Source organism: Cyclopterus lumpus, chromosome 24, assembly GCF_009769545.1.
Source record: "Cyclopterus lumpus isolate fCycLum1 chromosome 24, fCycLum1.pri, whole genome shotgun sequence".
In the NCBI taxonomy this organism is placed as follows: domain Eukaryota; kingdom Metazoa; phylum Chordata; class Actinopteri; order Perciformes; family Cyclopteridae; genus Cyclopterus; species Cyclopterus lumpus.
Window position 1 is genome coordinate 17,180,749 of NC_046989.1, and position 24,351 is coordinate 17,205,099.

The 24,351-nt window shown below is 44.0% G+C and overlaps 2 protein-coding genes across 2 annotated transcripts; one reads left to right on the forward strand and one right to left on the reverse strand.

The window, feature by feature from the left end:
* The first annotated feature begins 477 nt into the window (after positions 1-477).
* On the forward strand, positions 478-2,549 carry LOC117727500 (heparan sulfate glucosamine 3-O-sulfotransferase 5). The gene is made up of 2 exons (XM_034527855.1): positions 478-584; positions 1,619-2,549. Exons 1-2 carry the CDS (start codon positions 478-480, stop codon positions 2,547-2,549), a joined length of 1,038 nt encoding a protein of 345 aa, XP_034383746.1.
* A 7,303-nt stretch (positions 2,550-9,852) lies between these two features.
* On the reverse strand, positions 9,853-13,354 carry marcksa (myristoylated alanine-rich protein kinase C substrate a). Its single transcript, XM_034527601.1, has 2 exons — positions 12,885-13,354; positions 9,853-11,833 (listed from the first exon to the last, which is right to left on the reverse strand). Exons 1-2 carry the CDS (start codon positions 12,987-12,989, stop codon positions 11,138-11,140), a joined length of 801 nt encoding a protein of 266 aa, XP_034383492.1. The 5' UTR covers positions 12,990-13,354; the 3' UTR covers positions 9,853-11,137.
* Positions 13,355-24,351: the final 10,997 nt, after the last annotated feature.

Genomic DNA, 24,351 nt, shown 5'->3' on the forward strand with positions numbered 1-24,351 from the left:
ATAATGGCCAACCCACATACAGTAGATTGAGACCATAAACTCATGTTTACAATGTTTATTGAAGTAGTAAATCAAGTGGGAAGGAATAATTTTCTAAGAGACTTCTATACAACCAGAGGAGTCGCCCCCTGCTGGCCAGTAGAAAGAACGCAAGTTTAAGGCACTCCTGCATTCGCTTCTCATTCGTGGCCATCCTTAATATATCACGTTCCTGTGTCAAAGCTGTGCACTCACAGCACACCTGTACATTAGTTCAGGTCTCATTCTTTAATTTGCAGAAATGAAGTAAAGTGTAACAAAGTAGTGGTGGGTGAATGAGCATGTTCTCTAATAGCACTGCAGCAGCTTAATCTTGTAAGACTTGAATGAGTGTGTGTTAATAAACATTAGGCTGTCTCTCTTCCCCTGGTGATTTGTGCTTTATATACTCTGCTCTCTGCAGGCTGAAGACGCAGTCCTGAAGATTGATGGAGGGCCATGCTATTCAAACAGCAGGCATTGCTGAGACAGAAGCTCTTCGTTCTGGGCAGCCTCGCAATCGGAAGTGTCCTCTATCTCGTGGCCAGGGTTGGGACCTTGGATAGGTAAGTCATCACAGTCACAACATGATTCACTAATTACTGGAACAGAGTTTAGTGAATCAGGGATTCAATGCAGGCAAACCTCCACTTCATTGAGTTGTTTAAATGTGCTCCGTCACACAAGAAGTTCAGATCCAGACAACGTTATTGATTCAATGAAGAGCAATTCATTTGGAGCTTACTAAGTCCAAACCAGGCGGCAAACTGAAAAGCGAAGCCAATGCAGGAGGGCCTTAAACTTGCATTCTTTCTCATGGCCACCAGGGGGTCAAGTCAGATTGCATAGAAGTCTATGAGAACTTCTCATTTAATTTATTCCCTCAATAAACATTGTAAACATTGTTTATGGTCTCAATTGCCAGTTTCCAATATTCTTCAATACAGCATGATGTTGCTATTTATAGTCGAATAATAGACCATAAAGCAGGGGAAGCTCTAGGGGCGTGGCTACCCTATGAATGACAATGCGCTACCACGCCATTGTTCAGTCTGGGGGTTGTCTATGTTTTTGTGTCAGAACTTTCAGTTCATTAAGTTAATTAACATTTGAATCACCTACACGTGTCTTATCCAGCTGCCAATATAATATAGCTCCACCCTCTTGTGTCACATCTGGTACCAAAGAAACCAGTCTGTCTTGTTTCATGATTTACTAATTTGTAAGATGAAAAATGTGGTTGAAATAATCTTATTGCAAAGCCATTTTTTTCCCTTTTGATAATACAATACTTTCAAGCTTCAATAATAGAGAAACTTTCTCCATAGGAGATGGAGATATAGATATATTTTGCAGAGACCATATCGCATGAAACAGATGGCATGTATTTTCGTGCAATATCTTATTGGCATGGAGAGTCGTAGCTGAACCGAAAAAAGCACCGCCTACAGAATTTCATATTCCACATCACTGACCAAAAGACGTGTGGTTTAACCAGCCGAAGAGTTCATTTGAAAGGAAGTTAACGATCGTTGTAATGAGTAATCTGTGATAGCGTTAAACTCAGAATCTTTTTCTGCTTTGCTTTGGTGTCTCTCAGGCTACAGCCCATTTGCCCCATTGAGAGCCGACTGCCCCCTCCAGATCCCGAGCAAATCCCTCTCCGCACCCTGCAGTTTAAGCGCGGCCTGCTCCATGAACTGCGCAAGGGCAATGCCACCAAAGAGCAAATCCGCCTGCACAACCTGGTCCAGCAGCTTCCGCAGGCCATCATCATCGGGGTGCGCAAAGGGGGCACCCGCGCCCTGCTGGAGATGCTCAACCTGCATCCGGCGGTGGTCAAGGCCTCGCAGGAGATCCACTTCTTCGACAATGACCAAAACTACGCCCGGGGCATCGACTGGTACCGGGAGAAAATGCCCTTCTCCTTCCCCCACCAGATTACCATCGAGAAGAGCCCCGCCTACTTCATCACGGAGGAGGTCCCCGAACGCATCTTCAAGATGAACTCCTCCATCAAGCTTCTGATCATCGTCCGCGAGCCCACCACCAGAGCGGTGTCCGACTACACGCAGGTGCTGGAGGGCAAGGAGCGCAAAAACAAGACCTACCACAAGTTCGAGAAGCTGGCCGTGGACTCCGGCACCTGCGAGGTGAACACAAAGTACAAAGCGGTGCGGACGAGCATCTACACCAAACACTTGGAGCGCTGGCTGAAGTATTTCCCCGTGGAGCAGTTCCACATCGTGGACGGGGACCGCCTCATCACGGACCCGCTGCCCGAGCTGCAGCTCGTCGAGCGCTTCCTCAACCTGCCCTCGAGAATCAGCCAGTACAACCTGTACTTCAACGCCACCAGGGGATTTTACTGCCTGCGATTTAACATTGTCTTCAACAAGTGCCTGGCGGGCAGCAAGGGCCGCATCCATCCGGAGGTGGACCCGTCGGTGGTGACTAAACTGCAGAAGTTCTTCCACCCCTTCAATCAGAAGTTCTACCAGATCACTGGTAGGACATTCAACTGGCCATGACGAGCTTTGGACTCCTCCGCTGAGATTCCTTGGGTGTGTTTTTGTTGTTGTTTTTTTTAGAAATGCCAACCTCTGAGATCTCTAATTAAAAATTAATCAATAGCACTTTGAGTTTAATACAGGAATGACAGTGTGACCAAATATAAAAGGGACTTGATGTGAGTTTGTTTGTACGTGTGTGTGAAAATAAAACTAAATAGTTTGATGGTTTGACTAAAAGATTCAGTTTGCTTGGGGGGGGGGGAAACAGCAGTGGTGAACTGTGTAATTTAAAAGGAAGAGATTATTTTTGTGTTGCTCTTTGAAAGACTATCAAACGCTGACATACACGCTGTTAAGATAAGCTTTTATTGTGATGCTTTTTCTCCCGATAGAACGCCTCAAAAGATGACTAAATTACATAATTGTTCATTTCTTCCCCCTCGTGTTGTTCATTTGACCAAATCTGCATGTGCAATCAAGATGCCATTTTTTTTTTAACATCGTAGACTCTTATATTGTTTTTTTCCCATGTTTCCTTTTTAATTCATTGTGTGATGAATCCATCAGAAGGTGACCTCTTTCGGTGACCTGGTCTGGAGATCGGAACAGGCTCATTAGAATAGGATCTAGTGTTTCAAGCTTGACTCAAACCCGGAAAGCATTTAAGACTAAAGCTTGTGTTTTTTTAACGTAAGTATGTCATTTTCTTCCCGCTTACAGCTCTTTCATTGGTTTGCGAAAACACCTGGCACAAAGGCCATTGTGGGGAGAAAAAAAAAATGGTTGTCCTCTGATAATTGTCGCCAAACCAACTGTTTTATTCTATGCTGATTAGCAAGATGTGTCTGTTTGTGTGCAAATACTCATTCTGTATCATAAGTGTGTTGTTAAATTAAAAGGACGTGTAAACATTTGTCAGCTGATTTATTGTTCACTATTTGGATCAACATTTTGCGAAATAGCTGAGAAAGTTGACTTTTTTTGTGCTTGTGAGCTTAGATGTGGGTATCTGGAGTGCCTTCCAACCCTCAAACTGGAATAAGACCACCCAGTAAGTTTGGTTTGTGGGCTGCCAAGATCCGATTGGCTCCCGTCCTTTGGCACATGCTTAAAGAGACAGGCGCTGAATCGTAATGTTTCATACAGGTTCATTCAGAAAGACAGCGTGAGAACAACAATGTGTTTTTTGAACATTGAAGCATGTACACATGTTTTAGTAGAAACCCCAAATACCAAGTATCAACCTGAACATTAGCACGATATGTCACATTTAATAATAAACGAGGCTACCATCTCCATGCTTTAACACACACGGACACGAGAGTCAAGTCAATTTTATTTGCACAATATCACAAATCACACATTTGCCTCAAGGGGCTTTGCAAGCTGAACAGAATAGGACACCCTCCATTAATGCCGTGTGTACAGAAAAGACCAACCGTAATAATATTACAGTATGAACAATTAGGATTAAAAAGAAATGGAGAAAGATTGAAGAACACATGAAGAACATGGATCCAGGAGGATGTCAGGCAGCTTCCAGGACGAAGATCCAGATCAAACATGTGAAAATGAGGCAGCCAGGAGAGAGCAGGACGAGTGATGACCCAGCACAGACCACCCGGAGCGGTATCGATCTTCACATCTCACTCTGAGAAAGACAGCAAATAAGCGCGTGGGTCAAAATCTTAAACTGTTTTCATGTTGGGGCCCTGCGGAGTTTTATTGTAAACTAACAAAAGTTATATTTAGTCAACAAAACCCATTGTGTGTATCCTGGAGCACTAAAACGATGCGCTGTGTACATTTCCTTCCTCAGAAAACAATTTGCAAGGTATGTTCTTATTACAACTGCACTGTGAAATGAAACCATAGGTATCTTATGGATCCTGCATTGTTGAGGCTCTTCTGAAAGACAGGGTTTTCAAGATTAGCGGAAATAATGTCAAAATGGAGTTTTATTAGATTACTTGATGTTGAGCTTGTATTGCCCATGAAGCATTACTGGACACACAGTAAACCGGAGACAAGTAGAATTGAACCAGTTGATTTCTGGGATATCTGCTGACACCTAGTGTTGGGTAGCAGCAGCATTATGAAGTGCAGTGGATTCCTGCCTCCCTGTCAGGAGCAACAATTACTTTCAACATAACCAAGGCAAGCAAAAGTTGACTATTTGTATCGAAAAAATAAATTAAAAAATGCTACTTTCTATACAGCTCAGATATTAAATATCTTCATGCGTGGAGCTAACTGGTGTCACCCTGCACGTTAACAGGTGGAAAAAATAAATGAAATGAGCTGGCCGAGCAACCGAGAGTGCAGGAAAAGTAACATTAAACTCGTAACTACGACTACTCGTGTACACACATTGCACACTCTGCGTTCACTCCTCTCTCTGAACAGGAAAACCGTCCCCTGACCCTCAAACTCTACGCTGCCCCCCCACCTTCCCACGAGGAATCACTTTTTTAACTCAGCAGTTCAGGTCAACGGGGACATAATTAGTCACAGAATATCTGCTGAGCTGGCGTTCCTATTCAGTGCCAGAAGGGGTCACTTTGTGCCATCGCAATGACCTGGCTTTCGGTTTTTATCTTTTGGATGGAGTGGTTCATACACACTAGTATTCTGCTATATATATATATATATATATATATATATATATATACATACCACCCAGGTCTGCAACCTCGGAATCATCCTCGACCCCACCCTCTCTTTCCTACCCCACGCCGACCACATCACCCAAACGGCCTTCTTTCACCTCAGGAACATTGTATTAAATTCTGAGTTCCAGGGTTTGACCAGAAGTCAACAATTGAAGATGAAGAGAAGATTAAAGCAGGCCATGAACGTGTCTGTATCAGCAGAGAAGTATCATTTTTTCAGTTACTGATTTAAGCTGCCCTTCCCTCGCCAACTTCTGTCAGAACTTCATCTGAATTCATTATCATTTTGGAAAATGTTTCATGTTGCATTATGGTAAATGTAGAATTGTGCATTTGTTGGGGATTGACATCCACATGTGATTCGTTCGCACGTGGATGTACGTTTTTTTGTTGCGAGCACTTCCAAATATTACACTGCAAAAAAAAGCTTTATTATCCCAGATCCACTCTTTCCATCCTTACTTTTCACAATAAAAGCCCTAAATGTCAAATATGAAGTATTTTGTTTTTTTTCAAGCCGTTTGTTGGTCACGGCCCCCGCTGTGTGTAAAGGCCTTTAGTGTTAGTGGCAGACTGATTGCCCAACGATGCAAATGATTTAATGTAGTTTAGTTTAGACTTCTGTTGCCTCAGTCTGATGCACAAATAAACGCAGCACACTTAATTAAAGCTATCCTCTGTCCGTTAGTGTGCTGAAAGGATTCGAGCTATTGAACTGCCAACGTGAAGTACCACTGTCACCAACGATTTTCTTTTTGTCCTTAATGAAATCCCTGAAAAGAAAAATATAATGTTGTCATATTCGATCAATCACAAGCTCCTTCCATTAAGAGAAGCGCGGGGGCATTTGTAGATGTGATGCGCGATATAATTGACTCTTTTGTGGAGTGAAATGAGTTCCCCCCTTAACAAAAGGGAGGCTTCAAAAACGAGACACTGGAACTTGAAATTAAAAAGTTGAAATGTCTGCAGCACCTCGCCAGTTAGGAAGGGGGGGGGGGGGGGGGGGGCAGTGGGGAGTGAATGTTTTATGACTTCACCTCTGTGGGAGGGACAGCCTGATTGCAGCCTTCCCTGACTCAGCAGTCTCCTCCTGTGTGTGTGTGTGTGTGTGTGTGTGTGTGTGTGTGTGTGTGTGTGTGTGTGTGTGTGTGTGTGTGTGTGTGTGTGTGTGTGTGTGTGTGAGAATCGCAGCCCGTTCCAATGGGCCAGCAGTTCTCCTTAATGGTGTTTCAGGACATTAACGGAACTCCCCCGCTCGCTCCGATCCGTCCTCCGCTCACCGGGGGTCGCCGGAGGTCACGGAGTCCTCAGTGAATCACATTAACAGGTGCCTGTTTCTCGTTGATGTTTCTATTGAAGAACCGGCGTACAGTGACTGCTTAGAGTAGTTGGAGCTGTACATCGGTCTCAACATTTTTTCATGTTTCTTAACAAAGCGGCAGTGCATTTCTAAAAGAATTGGAATGAATGGTTATTAGTTATTAGTTAGTTATTGTTATTATTGCCCATTATGCTCAGAGATCACCTATTATATAGTTTTCTTTCTGGCCTAAAAATGTCTTCCTTTTTTAATTTCTTTTGCGTTAAGTTGTTCTCGGTTCTATCTTCTCGTGTCACGTCTGGTTGCAGAAGAAAACCAAGATGGCGACGACCAACATGAACTTCAGGCTTCAAAAAAAAACGTAGTCCACACACCAGTCGGTGACGTCGCGGTGACGACGTTGTTTGATTGCGGTCCACATTGCTGACGCGCTGATCTAAGATGGCAAGCGTGGTTTACGGCTGCTGACGATGATGATGCGAAGGACGCTGACAGGGAAGGACCGGAAGGAGAAGGACGGATCGCCCAATGTGGTCATCGTTGAGTTCAATGGTTCCATGTGTACGATTAAAAATTTGAGTGCAATTGGACCAACAATTCCCTAAAGTTGGTCTCTAAAGGGATTTAGTTCAATTTAATTGTGTTTGCACTGTTTCTCTACATATTGCAGTGCACCTTTTACCCGTTAAATTTCAGAATAAATCTGCGCCTGAGATCATCTTTCATTTTTTCTTTGTCAGCGAGGATACTGAGCAGACCAGCAGTGCCTGAATTCTTCTTCTTATTCTTCTCCACACACAAGTTTACGATGCCGTCCTCCCTCAAGGATCTCCACAGAAGCATTATATTTATTGTGACTATTTCCCACCGTGGGAAATCTCCTTTGAATTATCTGTCTTTGTAGCATATGGATTTCTTACTAAATATGTCCTCTGATGCCCTTTGAATCATCTTATTCCAATGTGCTTAATCTTCCGAAGGAAACCTCGACTTACTTCGTTTATTTTTTTTAAAGAAAATGTGGGTTAACCTGAAGACGATTTCCTGTTTAAATGTGTATATTTTGTATCGGTCAAAAATTATTTTTGAGGTCAGTGTTATGATTATCATTAAAATGTTTAGTATTTTGGGTTTTCAAATGTGTATGCATCATACATTATACAATATGGCAACATCTGCATCCCACCCACTACATTATTATTGATTAAGAATTGATATTAAGAATTAATCAATATAAATGATAACATATTTATTATTTGTTTAAAAAGATTATCATCATTGTAACAGTAATAATACTAGTAACAAATATTGGAAAGAATATGTAAAACAAATTAAAAAACAAATAAAGATTTTACAAGGATTGTGTAACAGGCATAACGTTATATTTCCTGTAGTGTAGACATTATAAATGGTGTATCTATTTTTTTTCAACTTCGAATGACCTCCTAGGACCAGCAGCTCTGTCTCCTGCTAAACAAAACAACCACGAGGACCACGGCGCGGTCTGCGTATAGAGGGCTGTGTAATGATCACGTGCAGCCACGTGGGGGCGTCCTAACCCAAAAGATAGCATCTCAAGTGAGGTACGGGTGGAGCGTTGACTGAAGGACGGAAGCCCGCGCGCCGGCATTGGGAAGAGTGCTGCCGCTCCGCATCTTTTTAACCGGTGTTAAGATATTGTAAAGCACAATATAAAATACTTAAACATCAATAATTAATTGTGTTTCATTCGGCCTAGAGGAAACCCAACGAGGACGGCTCTAATGTAACAAAACGTGGCGTTTATCTGTTAGAATTCTCCTCGCTCCAGTCGTCCACCGGGGGCTGGTTTTATGGAAGCAGACCTCAGGTGAATGACGAGTGAAGTTTTAAGGCATGCCGAATTGAAAAGTGTCTCCTAATTCTTTGCTAATATCCGTACTGTGGGCCCTATCGGGGTTATAACGTTAGCCGTCGTAGCTGACAAAGAACTGTTTAACGGTTCCGAGTTTTGGATGGAATTCAGGAAAGAACCGCTCATTTAGCCACGAGCTAAATGACAGCCATGACAGGTAGGTAGGATGTTTTATTGTAACTGTATGAAGCCCTAACGTCTGGCTACTACGTTAGAGAAAGAAACCCTATTAGAGTATAAATGTTTATCATCATTGCTGTCCAAAGTTCAAAGTCTCGACCTATTGACACCATCCTAAGAAAAAACATCCGGAACACATCTTATTAAACCAAGGGTCCATGACCAAAAGGTAGTGATTTGGAGTCCATCACTTAACATTGGTACTTGATTTATAAGAGTTTATAATAGTATCCCTGTGCAGCTGCTGTGACTTCTCGTTTGCGTTTGATAGTTCAAAGTTATGTCTGCATAGGCCCAGTGAAACATTTTGTATATATCCATGATTACGGTTGAAAAAAACAAAACTAGTGTAGTCGAGTCTTGAAATGATTGTCCAAGTTCCTCATTTGTCATGACTGACGATGAAGTTATGGATTTGAAAAGTATTACCAATGACGTCGCATCGCATCACTGCCTGAATGAGTTATTAAGCTTTAAGAGGCACGAATTCAAGTGTGCGTTTTTAGGAGTCATTATACCCGTGAGTCTAGCAATGGTTTTGTGCAGTAATACTTCCAGGCTTATAAACTGCAGCATCTCACACACACACACACACACACACACTGTTCAGTGTGCGACTCCTCTGCTCACAGTTGTTGTTTTTGCATAACCTGCATTTGAACCATGACGTTGCATATTTATCATGACGTCACATCCTTTTTATCTGTATGTAGACGACGGTGACAAAAACAGTATAATTTTACCTTGCAGGTCAGAAAACCAAACCAAAGTCACGCACTGACGCAAACAAACGAACACATCGAGGCAGACAAACAAGTCCAGTATTCCGGTAGAATTTGTACTTAGTCTGGCTTTGGAGACTAAGTACAAATTCTGGACCTAGCGGCTTATTATTTCCGTTGGAAATATGTGTCTCAGCGGAGATGATAATCTAAATATAGCGTACATTTAAACTGATACTGAATTTTGTACAGACCTCCATCTACTGATGGTAGTAACGCACCAACTGTGGAGAAGTATTTCATACAAGCCCGCTTCAAAACATCCGAACTGCGGCCCCTTTTTTAATATGAACTTTTGTGACGGTGTTCACGAAAACCTTGCGTTTACTCAACAAAAAAAGCTCTGTATCTAATTCTTCCCGGTCCGGGGTCCCTCGGATGTAATCTAGGGAATCTTGATGCCACAACTTCCAATCACGGCAGCGTTCCTCAGACATTGTATTTCACCAAATAACGACAGATGCAGCTCCAATTTTATTCACATTTATTTTTTCGCTTTTAGTGTGCTCACAGAAAATTAGAACACCTTAAGCAGAGGAGTTTTAATAGCAATGTTTTTTGTTTTTTTTAGGGTTTTTTTGTAAGCAAAGTTACATCTCTAAGTCAAACTGGTCAAAGCTTCTCCAGTATTTACACAAGGAAAAGAGAGCGAAAGAGAGCGAGAGAGAGACAAGATGCTACACAAACATTTGCATCTGATAGATTCCTTAAGGTGTTTTGTCAAAGACCACTGAAAAAGCACCGCCTGCTGTAATCAAAAAAGCATACCACAGTATATAAACAGTTAACCATTCCACTTATCACAGCTTGGTTTTGACTTCAAAATTGCTTAAGAAGGTCACCCGGGATGACTTATTGTGTGTGTGTGTGTGTGTGTGTGTTGTTATCTTACAAAAATGAGCAGGGTGGAAAAAAGAGCTGCAAACTTCATGTGCTTCTTGATCAAGAATTTTTTTTTTCATTTTGTACAATAATCACAGTTAAAAACACCCCGCCTATACATACTTACATTTTTTTAATTTTATTAAGGTCATAAAAACCAACAGTAAACAATAAAGTCTATACAACTTGTATTTCTACTGAATCACTGACTGGTACAGCTAATGAGAAGTGAAAAGCTCCTATGCGTTTATATGACTTCCTAAAAAAAAAAAAAAAAAACTGGGATTTTCTTGTTGTTTTATTGTAAAAAAAAAACAACCTAGTGTGTTGTAAAAACCGTACGGGCGTATTGATGTTGGTCTCATAGTTGGTAGACTACTCTTTTCTCAATAGTCTGTAGCACAGCCAGCCCCCCCCCTCCCCACAAACATGCTTTACAGCTCCCCCTTTCTCTCCTTCATACCATGGGCATGTCCATACCATTTTGTTTATATTTTGTATAAAATTTTTTAAAAAACAAGAAAGGAAAATGTAATACTGATGAAAAAAAATATATGGCATAGTGTGGATGTATTTAATCTGTTGTACATATTGAAGCCACCCACCTCCCTACAGCCCGTTGGAATAGAAGTAACAAGGGGCAGAGATGGGTTTTGTGTAAAGGGGGGAGGGGGTGGTGGGGAGGGGAATGGAAACCCCCCAAAAAATAAAAAAATAAAGAAAAGCTTTAAAATATCCCTGGTTGATGACAAGTTCTTCAAAGCCAGGACCTGGCGTCACTCCAACATACAAAACAGGGGAATGTTCTTTGATTATCTTTCTTTTTTTCATTTTTTTCCTTTCAAATTTCTCCCCTCTTTCCCCCGCGAAACTTATTCGGCGGCTGTGGTGGCCGGGGCCTCCGCGGCTGATGCCGCCTCCTGCGAGGCCGGTGCGGCCTCCTCTGTCTTGGGCGCCTCCTCGACCGGCTTCTCCTCCGCCTTCGGCTCCTCCACCTTTGGCTCCTCGGCGGGTGCGGCCTCCTCGGTGGGCTTCTCTGCTGCCACCTCTGGCTTGGCCTCTACCTCCTCCTTGGCGGGCTCCGCGGCAGGTGCATCCTCCCCCTCAGCGGGCTTGGACTCCTCACTGGCCGCCGCCTTGGCCTCCTCCGTGCCCTCGGCCTTGGCCTCCTCTGTGGGTGCATCGGCAGCGACCGCCTCCTCGCCCTCAGCTCCATCCCCCGTCTCCTTTTTGGTCTTCTTGAAAGAGAAGCCGCTGAGCTTGAACGACTTCTTGAAGGAGAAGCGCTTCTTCTTCTTCTTGGGGGTCTCGCTGCTGGCGGACGGGGTGGCGGCGGCGGCGCCGTCCTCCTCCACCTTTGCAGCCTCTCCCTCCGCGGGAGCAGGGGACACCGCCTCTACCTTCTCCCCATCCGCAGCCTCCTTCTCGGCGGGGGCATCCTCCGCCTTGACGGCCTCTTCCTTGGGGCTCTCCTCGGCGGCAGCGCTGCCGTTGGCCTGCACCTCCTCCTTGCCGTTCTCGGCTGCCGCGGGAGAGGCGTCCCCGTTCACCTTAACATGTCCATTTTCCTAAAGAGAGAAAACCGTGGCTGTTAGTGGCATGCAAAGAGCTGGCATGGGTTTCTACAGCAAAGCCGGGCAGTGCCACTGGTGGACACCAGGGGCAGCAGACACCAACGAATCAGCACTGACAAAAGCAGACGCACTGCATCCTGGACTCGGGTTCTACTTTCAAGAGACTTTATTTGGAAATAATTAAAATAACAGTCGTGAAGTAGACTTGAAACATAATGCAAAACCTCTTATTCATTAGTATTTTTGCCCTGGATTTCATTCTCATCCTGAGCGAGCTGGTCGCTCCCCCTAAGCAGCTGCTCATTAAAACAGCAGCCGCTCATTAGTGCAGCAGATCAGGGAGATTAAAGTCCAGGTACATTTCCTAACAACTCTCATATGTAAACGGGGTTCTGAATTGTATGTTTGCCAAACTCTTTTTTAATAATAAATAAAAGCAGCACATGCGCCTCTCTCTCTCCTTCTCTCTCTCTCTCTCTCTCTCTCTCCCTCTCCGGGGCGCACCACCGGCTCCCAGTCTCCCCACCTTCTAGTCGAGCATCTGTAACAAAAGGAGCGCTCCACAGACCCCTTTTTTAGAGAGATATTGTCTTGTGTGTTACCGAAAGGCGACTTCATTCAAAGCTGTTCCTTCTCAGGGGGAATGTGGTTTTTTTGGGGTGTTTTTTTGGAGCACATTGGCCAATAAACCATCCATTCAAATGCAACGATCTTTAACCAACGAAAGAGCCAACCAAAATCGTCTGCTTTGTCAAATATCCTCCAAACATCCCCTCAACGCACCGTTTCCCCCCTCGAGACGTCAGAAGTATCAAATGCTCCATCTGTTGCTGTTTTTTGTTTTTTTAAACAAGCCTTCCCATGTTAGTTTAAACTACAGCCGCGGAGCTTCAATCTATCCACCGATTACGCACGGATTTTCGCCCCGACCGCGCAGCCCGACCAGATTCTCACTCTCTCCCACCACCTCCTCCCCCCCCCCCTCTCCCTTCCCCTCCCCACCCCGGTGGATGCGATGGAAGCTGGATGATAAAATATAATTTACCTGTCCGTTGGATTTGGTGGGTGAAGCAGCAGCAGCAGCAGCCTCTCCGGGCTTTTCAGCCGAGATTTCAGCCTTTCCAGCTGTCCTGGACAATTGCGCTCCCATGCTTTTAGCTCCAACAAAGAAACTCAACCGATCCCCACACACAGGAACAAAAAAAAAAAAAAAAAAAAGCGAACAAAGACCCCACAAGCCTCTTTGTTGAAACGCAAAGCTCTTCTCTGCTGTCTCCCCTCTCTCTCTCTCTCTCTCTTTCTCTCTGCACAAAGAGAAAAAAAGTTTACTTGAGGAAACGCAAAAGCAAAGTCCAGTTGAGAGCGACTGATGGCTTTTTCAGAGTAGCAGGAAAAAGCTGACAGGTTAGGGACAAGTAATAAAATCCCAGATCGGTGGCCGTGTCGCTGCAGACAGGCTGCAAAATGGAGAAATTTCCCTTGTTGCTATTAAGATGCGGAGTCCAACGCCCAAGTGAAGAGATGAATGGGCGCTCCGAACGATGACGGCACCGCACTCGGATTCAGCCAATCACGGCCGCCGCTGTGGAGCGTGGGCGGGGTTTGGGGGAAAGGGAGTGAACAATAGATTGTAGGCGCTGCGTTCACGGTATGTTGGTAGGATGAATCTCATAAAAACAAAACGAAATGCAATTTTTTTTTTATATGTCTGGAATGGCGCCTCGTGATCATTTGTTTTGCTTTTGAATGGCAAACACTCAACCATAATGTTCAAAAATGGACGTTTGTAATGTATGCAAATGTTTTTATTTCACCTTTTTGCACTATTAAGTTATGTCACGATAGGTAACTCAAGATCCACCTGTTAGTTTTCTGGAGCTATATATGAAAGACCATTACTTTTTAATGACACATATGCGCCACATCCTTTTTCAGACAAAACCTTGTGAACATTTAACATTTAATAGTGCTCATAGTTATGCCTGGCTCAGGTTTGCCCTGGTCCAGCCCCTAGATATGCTGCTATAGGCCTAGACTGAGAGACATTTAGGATACACTGAGCTCCTCTCCCCTCTTCTGGGTGAATTAATGTCCCATTAATTCACATTAATAGCTCTACTTCTTCCGCGGAGTCTTTATGCTTTCTCTCCTCACAGGTTTATATGATTGTGGTTTTATCTGGACCCTGGTCCTGGCTGCAACCCACTGCTACTATCACTATTATCAATAGATGCATTGCTATTACTATTGCCAATACTATTACTGCTTTCATCATTTGCAATGCAAATCTGTCACACAAGCACAGGGAGGGCCAACTGTCCTCTGCAGCACAAACTGAGGTGGGCGGCCGGTTTCAGTTGCTGCTGCTTTTTAAAATGTTATCAGGCGCAATGCAAAACAGCCCCACGGGGGCCGCCCTCACCCAGAATGCAAAGGTGGCACTCGTTTTAGTTTCTATCATGCATACTTCACGCTCAACTACATTTTAGACATGATTGTCCCACTCCCCGACAAAAAGCTCCAGTTCAGATGCAAGTCGGCGTTGGCTCTGCAGTCGCCGGTAGAGCGCTGCGCGTGATCTGCTCAAAAGACATTCCAGTTGTTTAGCAGTCAAGATACGGGTTGAGGGAAAACCATGGTGTGTATGAGCGTTAGCTACTTCTGATGGGCAGGTGAAACCGTAGCCCCTCCCATCAGTGTGTGAATGATGACAAGGATTGTGAAAGTGCTTTGAGTGGTCGGAAAACTAGACAAGCGCTCTACAACTACAGTACATTTACCATTTACCATGGGGATGGGTAGCGATAGGAACATGTGCAACACACACCAAAGGGTGTTCGGCATTCACATCAACACGTGTGCCGACGACATTATCAACAAGCACGTCCACAAGGAAAGTTTAGCAGAACTGAACCCCAAGCACGCAGGAGAACTACGGTGAACACCCAAAAACACGAAGAGCCCTAACTGGAACCATGTAGATATTCTTAAAGATAATTGTGTCACTATTCAATTCAATTCATTTTATTTTGTATAGCCCAAAATCAACACATTCAATGAATATGACAGATCACGATCCAGATTTCCACGATCCATGAAACAGAAGGAGGAAGAGAGGAGAGGGAACACTACTGTGTTCTTTTATGCAAAATTTATTTTTGTATATTAACTTGAATTCCAGATTGTGTTTTGTGTGCCCGCCGCTGCTTTTACGCAGATGTAAAATTTGCTTTTTAGCTTTGTTGTATTGGATATTCATTTTTGTCATCATAATGTTCCTCTTACTGTCTTCTGGGATGTAACTCCAGCTGGTAAAAATGACCCCAGCGGGCAGAGAGCCAACCTTAGTGTTTACTTAGGTGTTGCTCTGGCCATGGGTTACAAACGTGTAACTTGACTAATATAATGACAGTCTTTATTCACAACCTTCACCTCTAGAGGGAAAAAAAACAAATGACTTTGGCTTAAAGAAGACTTGATATATTGGAGTGCTGCAGGAATGAATCCTGAAAAAGAGGAATGAGTCTGAATATTAGCACTTCTGGTTCCCTCATCTCAAAACCAATGGGTTTGGAGATGGAGCTGCACTTTTATACACAAATACTGTGGCGTTGGATGTAGAAGTGTCTTCAACAGGGAGTAATACATTGTAGAAGAGGGACACATTCCTCAATGAGCCGTTGCCTCAATGTACCAGCATGGCCAGCAGTTTGGACCTCAATGTACCAGCATGGCCAGCAGTTTGGACCTCAATGTACCAGCATGCCCAGCAGTTTGGACCTCCATGTACCAGCATGCCCAGCAGTTTGGACCTCAATGTACCAGCATGCCCAGCAGTTTGGACCTCAATGTACCAGCATGCCCAGCAGTTTGGACCTCAATGTACCAGCATGCCCAGCAGTTTGGACCTCAATGTACCAGCAAGCCCAGCAGTTTGGACCTCAATGTACCAGCATGCCCAGCAGTTTGGACCTCAATGTACCAGCATGCCCAGCAGTTTGGTCGTGTTCATCGCAAGGTTGAAAGCAATCTGGTGAACATGCCTTTGTTGGTGATTGTCGTCTCTCTAGAAAAGGTCTCTCAAGGAAATCACGAGTCAGCTAGGAGACACTGGAGTTGACACAACTCTTCATTTTTAAATTCCTGTGTATTCAGAACTCAGAGTAAATACCAAGTTACAACTAACACATGGTATGTTGACAAAACTCAGCCTGTTTGATGAGACACATGCCACAGGGTGTGTTCTCCTGCGAAATCTGATCTCCTCAAACTATTGAAGGCAATAGGAGGTGACCCAACTCCTGTGTGCTTAGATGGCATAACGCGACACTTCTTCAGAGGGTTCGTAGCAAAAAAAGGGAATCATTTATTCACGCTACAACTCCATTTACAAGTGACACAGAATGTATGACTATGAGCCTTATTCCTGTATTCCTGATACTGTATGTACAATTTTCTTTGGTGTGCTTTGAATGCAGCACCAATGATTGGAGCATCAACTTGTTGTAGCCACAATTGTTCCGCTTCACAAACCCTATTTTGTGTTAAATAAATACATTTCAACGCTTTCTCAGCATTGAATGGAATAAATGTATTCCTGGACTAACTGAGGACGTCACATTCACTTGTGATAGCGTGGTTCTAACCGTTCACCTGGGAGTGTTGGTCAACAGCCTCCATTAGGAGCCTTCACTTATCAAGCTCTGTGGAACCAGCTTCCAGTTTCAGTCCGGGGGAGGGGGGGCAGACACGTCACCACATTTAAGAGTAGGCTTAAGACTTTCCTCTTTAATAGTGCTCATAGTTATGCCTGGCTCAGGTTTGCCCTGGTCCAGCCCCTAGATATGCTGCTATAGGCCTAGACTGCTGAGAGACATTTTAGGATACACTGAGCTCCGCTCCCCTCTTCTGGATGAATTAATGTCCCATTAATTCACATTAATAACTCTACTTCTTCCCCGGAGTCTTTATGCTTTCTCTCCTCACAGGTTTATATGATCGTGGTTTTATCTGGACCCTGGTCCTGGCTGCAACCCACTGCTACTATCACTATTATCAATAGTTGCATTGCTATTACTATTGCCAATACTATTACTGCTTTCACTATCATTATTATTATACTACGTCCACTGCTGTAATTATTAGTAGTCGTAACTTTTTCATCATGCCTACTACTCTCATTATATGAATAATTTCTGTCATATGCATTGAATGTGTCGTAACTCTGTTGTGTTGTTCATTCTGTACACATGACATCGATTGTACTTCTGTTGCTCTCCCTAAGGCTTCCTCTTTTTTTCTCCCAGTTAAAATTCGTACAGATTGTAAATCCCTCGGAGGCCAAATTGTGATTTTTGGCTATACAAAACCAACTGAATTGAATTGAATGAACATGTGGTCAGTAAAACTTTAACGAACAGACGGAAACCCAGAGAAAGAGAAAGATAAGACATCCTCAATAGTTTCCATAAAAAAAAAAGAATCATCACAGACACTTTCTTGACCACGTCCTCTATGTGTGTGTGGAGACAGCAGAGGGTTTGGGGGGGGGGGCAGACCATGTGATCTGCCACGCGGGGAAGGCTGGAGTGCTCAAACAGGTACCATTTGCAATGCAAATCTGTCACACAAGCACAGGGAGGGCCAACTGTCCTCTGCAGCACAGACTGAGGTGGGCGGCCGGTTTCAGTTGCTGCTGCTTTTTAAAATGTTATCAGGCGCAATGCAAAACAGCCCCACGGGGGCCGCCCTCACCCAGAATGCAAAGGTGGCACTCGTTTTAGTTTCTATCATGCATACTTCACGCTCAACTACATTTTAGACATGATTGTCCCACTCCCCGACAAAAAGCTCCAGTTCAGATGCAAGTCGGCGTTCAACACGTGTGCCGACGACATTATCAACAAGCACGTCCACAAGGAAAGTTTAGCAGAACTGAACCCCAAGCACGCAGGAGAACTACGGTGAACACCCAAAAACACGAAGAGCCCTAACTGGAACCATGTAGATATTCTTAAAGATAATTGTGTCACTATTCAATTCAATTCATTTTAATTTGTATAGCCCAAAATCAACACATTCAATGAATATGACAGATCACGATCCAGATTTCCACGATCCATGAAACAGAAGGAGGAAGAGAGGAGAGGGAACACTACTGTGTTCTTTTATGCTAAATTTATTTTTGTATATTTACTTGAATTCCAGATTGTGTTTTGTGTGCCCGCCGCTGCTTTTACACAGATGTAAAATTTGCTTTTTAGCTTTGTTGTATTGGATATTTATTTTTGTCATCATAATGTTCCTCTTACTGTCTTCTGGGATGTAACTCCAGCTGGTAAAAATGACCCCAGCGGGCAGAGAGCCGACCTTAGTGTTTACTTAGGTGTTGCTCTGGCCATGGGTTACAAACGTGTAACTTGACTAATATAATGACAGTCTTTATTCACAACCTTCACCTCTAGAGGGAAAAAAAACAAATGACTTTGGCTTAAAGAAGACTTGATATATTGGAGTGCTGCAGGAATGAATCCTGAAAAAGAGGAATGAGTCTGAATATTAGCACTTCTGGTTCCCTCATCTCAAAACCAATGGGTTTGGAGATGGAGCTGCACTTTTATACACAAATACTGTGGCGATGGATGTAGAAGTGTCTTCAACAGGGAGTAATACATTGTAGAAGAGGGACACATTCCTCAATGAGCCGTTGCCTCAATGTACCAGCATGCCCAGCAGTTTGGACCTCAATGTACCAGCATGCCCAGCAGTTTGGACCTCAATGTACCAGCATGCCCAGCAGTTTGGACCTCAATGTACCAGCATGCCCAGCAGTTTGGACCTCAATGTACCAGCAAGCCCAGCAGTTTGGACCTCAATGTACCAGCATGCCCAGCAGTTTGGACCTCAATGTACCAGCAAGCCCAGCAGTTTGGACCTCAATGTACCAGCATGCCCAGCAGTTTGGACCTCAATGTACCAGCATGCCCAGCAGTTTGGACCTCAATGTACCAGCATGCCCAGCAGTTTGGTCGTGTTCATCGCAAGGTTGAAAGCAATCTGGTGAACATGCCTTTGTTGGTGATTGTCGTCTCTCTAGAAAAGGTCTCTCAAGGAAATCACGAGTCAGCTAGGAGACACTGGAGTTGACACAACTCTTCATTTTTAAATTCCTGTGTATTCAGAACTCAGAGTAAATACCAAGTTACAACTAACACATGGTATGTTGACAAAACTCAGCCTGTTTGATGAGACACATGCCACAGGGTGTGTTCTCCTGCGAAATCTGATCTCCTCAAACTATTGAAGGCAATAGGAGGTGACCCAACTCCTGTGTGCTTAGATGGCATAACACAACACTGGTGCTGACTCCGGATTGTAAAGATAGTGAATGTAAATCTTCAGGTTGGGCACCTCTTCTTTGTTGTCACTTGCAAAGGCAGCATATTTTTAGTCCAAGCAACCAATCCTCAAACCTTTCTTTCAGGATTCATTTCCCTATAGGCAAATCCTCCCTGGTGCTTATCTCCGCTGCAAAGGTATCACCACCCTTGGCGTTTCTTCCCATTTTATTGCATCACAACTTGTAATTAAAATGGACTTTTATCCATTTAGGTGAATTAATTTACCTAATTAAGTGACGTTTGAGGGTAATTGGTACCACCGGATCTTATTTGAGGGCTTCATAGTGAAGGGATGCATATGCACAAGTCACTTTTTAGTTTTTAACTTTTTATCATTTCTGAAAACGTTTCACTCCACAAAGTTTGACTATTTTGTGTAGGTCCACTATATACACTGCACATGGCACATTGTTTCTTTTGTGGTCTAGACACAATTTTCTTACAGTGTAACTACGCATTCACTATTCTTTGGCATATTTTGTATATGGCCCACAATTAAAAAAAGGTTTGGCACCACCTGCTGTAGGAAAACAAATGATTTTGCAAATATGTTCATCATAAATGTGTTCCATTGCTGATTGATAGAAATACTCCTTTATCTTTTTGATTTAAGACATAATCTGGGCCACATTATGTGTACAAAACATAGTTGCTAATGCAAATTAGTTAAATGTAAAGATCATTTTTCAGCAACAAGGTCTAAAGAAGAGGTAACAACAATGTTGACATAGATGAAGGTTAACTTTCCCTTCACACCTCGGAGTGTTTACTCCATTATTTTTTGTGGTTGTACTACCCCAAAAAGCTCCAAAACACGTGTCCTTGCTGAGGAATGCCAGAGTTCATTTGCTCAGGGTCAGTGTTGTCTGAGCCAGCAGAGGACAGGGGAGAGAGTCGGAGGCATTGAGTGACAGAGCGCTGTGAATGGCGTCGCACAAAAACACCAGGGAGGAGCCCACCAACCCGTCTGAATGGAACAAGGACAGGAGGGGGGGGGGGGGGGGGGGGGGGGGGGGGGGGGGGGGGGGGGGGGGGGGGGGGGGGGGGGGGGGGGGGGGTGGGGGGGGGGGGGGGGGGGTGGGGGCTCTTCTCTTTAAAACTCAATCTGGCCAACCGTAAATGTTTGTCCACAGCTTTTCTGCTGCCATTACTGGAATAGCTGGGCCCATTGTGCCCTGTGGGAATAGCCCGACTCAACCCTGCAGCTAAGACTGGAGATTTGTCTCCGGGCTTCCTATACAAAAGCTAGGAACCGAACACTCGGGGCCCACACAAAAGGCTGCGGAAACGTGATCGTCTTTTTTTATTTCACAAGAGCCTAGTTCTGTGCGAGAGGGAGAGGTAGGCGCTTCCGCTGGCTCGCATAATTGCAGGTCTCCACTCCCCACTGTGGATCTGGCCCCCGGTTCCTGCGCCCGTCGCTTTGTTTCTTCCCCCGGCTCAGGTCCCCTGCCCTGGCTGGACGTGTTCAGGGGATATCTCCTTCTGTTTTGGGTGTGCCTCTGTACCACGCGCAGATGGCCACTCGGGCACCCCGCATGTCAAACCTCACGCTGGGGCCAACGCTATAGCGGTGACTTCATGCTCCGCACGGCAGCCATATACACCACATTTGAACAAAAAATAAATACAATTTGAGCTGGACGTGAAGACCGATGGGACCAGCTCTGTGCCAGTTTGGGTCAGTGTGTGATGTGTCGGGACTATAATCTGATGTCTTCAGATCCAGATTCTGCTAGTCGTTCTCATAAAGCAGGGCTCCAGACCAACTTGCTTCACCACCGTGCCCCAAAACCAATTTTAACAGCATGTTAACTGTTCCAAAAATCTAGTTGTCAGTGACGTAATAAAACACAATGGAAAAGTTGAGGGATTATCACTATAAAAAAAGACACACTAAAAGATACAGGATTAACATGATTGATTTTAAGATGAACTTCTTACTTTTTTATATTTTGTTTATGTAAAATACTTTGGAATCAATAACGGCTACTGTAAACTTTTACAAGTACCTTAGCCGTGTACTTTATTATGGAACAGGAGTAAATGTGTTTGCTTACTTTGGTGAAATAAAACTCTGATGTAAACTTTGTCAACAGTACTTTTACTTGAAAACTGTACTCATATGAAGTACTTAAGTACATCTTATTTACTGAAAACTTGTTAATGTTGTCGCATTAAACAGCAGCATTAACGCGTCACGTTAACAAACTCTGTTTGTGTTCATTTTCATAACCGATACCCATTAATTTGTAATTAATCATATTTTTCGTAGCGCTATATCCATCCAACTTGAATGTTTTGTGTGGTAAATGTCTGGCCTTTACTTTTGTCTGAACAGCTCAATTGGTCAACATGTTAAATCTAACCATGTTCAATTAACATACTCTTCATCCTGTTGTGTGTTTAGCTTCGTTAGCTGCTAGCGCTGCTAGCTCCCCTTCCTGTGAAAGTAACTATAGTAACAGCCTGAGAAGATGCACACTGTTGTAGTCGGCGCTCGGTTCGGTTTGCCATTTGCTAAGCGATATAAACCCAAGTCGTAATAAACCTCAGTTTTACTTTCAACATGCGATCCTACAAATGCGTGTACACCAAGCCAACTCCCCTTGTGAGTGGCAGCAACCACACCCGTCGGAGACACTACATCCACTACTTACCGCAGATGTACCTCTTACTTCTGCTCTTCGCGTGTGTAGTGGATCAGAATCAGAACCTTTTATTGACAAATATGTTTTTACATAGGCTACAAGGAATTTGTCATGGCGGGTGGTGTGGTGTGGATGTGTGTGTGTGTGAGAGCTTGTATACCAGCGACTGTCACCTGGAAGTAATAGTCGGCCCGCATTCCAACACTGTTTGTTGTGTTTCTCATTAGCGCGGTGAAAAGTCCCTCGCCTTCCCTGAGTGGGCACGGCTGCATTCCTTCAGCCCATCCTCGGGCCAAACGCCTACTCCATTTTCATCCACAGTGCTTGGCCTCCTCAACCTTTTTTTGTCTCTCTGTGTTATCATCCAAACGGCAGGGTCAGAGTGTGTGAATGTGGACATCCTTTGAGGGGGTCAGGTTGGGGGGGCTTTTTGGTTTGGAAGAGCTGATTAAAAAGCAGGCCTTACAGTTGGAGTGAGGCCGAGGCCGATCTGAAAGTTCAGTCCTGTTCATTTTGCACGATGATTTATCGCAGGCAGAGACGGGAAATGAATGGTGGTGTGGTGAAAGGGGGGCGGGCAGGCGGGCGGGGGGGGGCTGTCAGACTGTTGTTTGTGCGTGTCGATAATACTTTTGTCTGCGCAGATTGCTGCCTCAGCACTGGCTGCAGCCACCGGGATGCCACTGGCCGACAGATGCAGCAGAAGCAGCATGTGTCTCGCAGAGTGGAGGTTTAGTCTGCGAGTGCACCCAACGCCCGCCGAGCACACTGCGGAAATAAATCGGTCAGTCCTGGGGTTTGTCACAATGTAGTCGTTGTTGTTGTTGTTGTTGTTGTTGTTGTTGTTGTTTTTTTAACTACAGCAAATGGAAATCTGTCAGCCGTACTGAATTTGTTGAAACAAGTCAGATTATTCCATTAAAATAAAATTGTGATAAAATTCTCATTTTACGTGGAGAAGTTATCCCGCACTTGAATGCTGTTCAGTGTAACACGACAGCTTGGTTAACTGAATCTTTCTAACCTTCATGTAGTCAGCAGCGATGAACTCACATAATCTATCAAATAAACACCCATAGCATTTTGTGTTTCATAATCACTGTAATTATCATAAAGGTTCAATACAATGTAAGAACTCAAGATAAATCAACAAAAGGATTGTGGAAATCAGCATTAGTCAGTTTTTAGCGAGTGTAAAATACAGATCTAAAATCCTTGATTTTACATGAGGTCCCAGAGTTAGAGTGCCCCACACAAGCCTCCCGCCTCAAAGGCCTGAACATTGTTTACATGTGCACAGTCGCTCCTTTGATCATCATTTCAGCCAGTTGCTCCCAATTAATGACAAATGCGTGGGGGGAACCTTTGACCCCTGGCTTCAGTAAACAGGACTTGCCGCTGCGTGCGTCAGATAGGCAGCATCTAAAAGTAGGAATTTCAGGGGCAACAGGAACTGGACCAAGATCTCAAACATGAAGCCCCCCCACCTCCCAAGCCTCGGCCATTTCAACTACAAGGTATTCCTACAGCATCGGACCGTCACTTAGAGCTGTTATAAGCTACATTAAGGGCCTGCTCCCCTCGCTATAGACATAGGGGGCTTCTGGGATGGACGGTCATCACCATCTGTATCAACCAATGAGTTTATGATTAAATTGTTTACTAGAGCACAACATTGCTGCATCAGATTGATGGATTTAACATTCAAATATAGCCTACTAAATGTTGGGTGGATATTCCTGTATATGCGGTTTCTTCCAATACCGTACAACTCTATCTGAGACATAACCCAGGACCAGAGTTTGGCCAGATCCAAATTATATTTGGTAAAATCCAGTATGGCATTGTCCTCTTGTAACTGCTGCTAGTCTTGGGTCTGTCTTGCAATATGTATAATACCCAAATGGATCTAAGGAGTGCTGAATTGGTATATATAATATCTGTGTCAGATGGTGGAACAATCTTGATAGGGACCCTTTTGATTTGTTATTCAAGTCAAACATCAGAATGTGCTCTTCACTTAGCTGTGTTGTGTTCTGGTGCCTGTGATCTCAGACCTCAAGAAAGACATCAAGAATCACATTTAAAATTCTTCTCCTCACCTACAAAGCCTTGATTGGTGATGCACCATCATATCTTAAGGAGCTTGTAGTACCATATTGCCCCACTAGAGAGCTGCGCTCACTAAATGCGGGGCTACTTGTGGTTCCTAGAGTCCTAAAAAGTAGGATGGGAGCAAGAGCCTTCAGTTATCAAGCTCCTCTTTTATGGAACCAGCTTCCACTTTCAGTCCGGGAGGCAGACACAGTCATCTCATTCAAGAATAGACTTAAGACTTTCCTGTTTGATAGTGCCTATAGTTAGGGCTGAATCAGGTTTGCCCTGGTCGAGCCCCTTGATATGCTGCTATAGGCTTATAGGCTGCTGGGGGATGTTTTAGGATACACTGAGCACCTATCTC

Excerpts from the sequence above, each read along its gene's own strand:
- LOC117727500 (XM_034527855.1), top strand. The coding sequence starts at position 478 with ATGCTATTCAAACAGCAGGCATTGCTGAGACAGAAGCTCTTCGTTCTG. Across the intron at positions 585-1,618 it reads AGGGTTGGGACCTTGGATAG|GCTACAGCCCATTTGCCCCA; the intron begins GTAAGTCATCAC and ends GGTGTCTCTCAG.
- marcksa (XM_034527601.1), bottom strand. The coding sequence starts at position 12,989 with ATGGGAGCGCAATTGTCCAGGACAGCTGGAAAGGCTGAAATCTCGGCT. Across the intron at positions 11,834-12,884 it reads CCACCAAATCCAACGGACAG|GAAAATGGACATGTTAAGGT; the intron begins GTAAATTATATT and ends TTCTCTCTTTAG.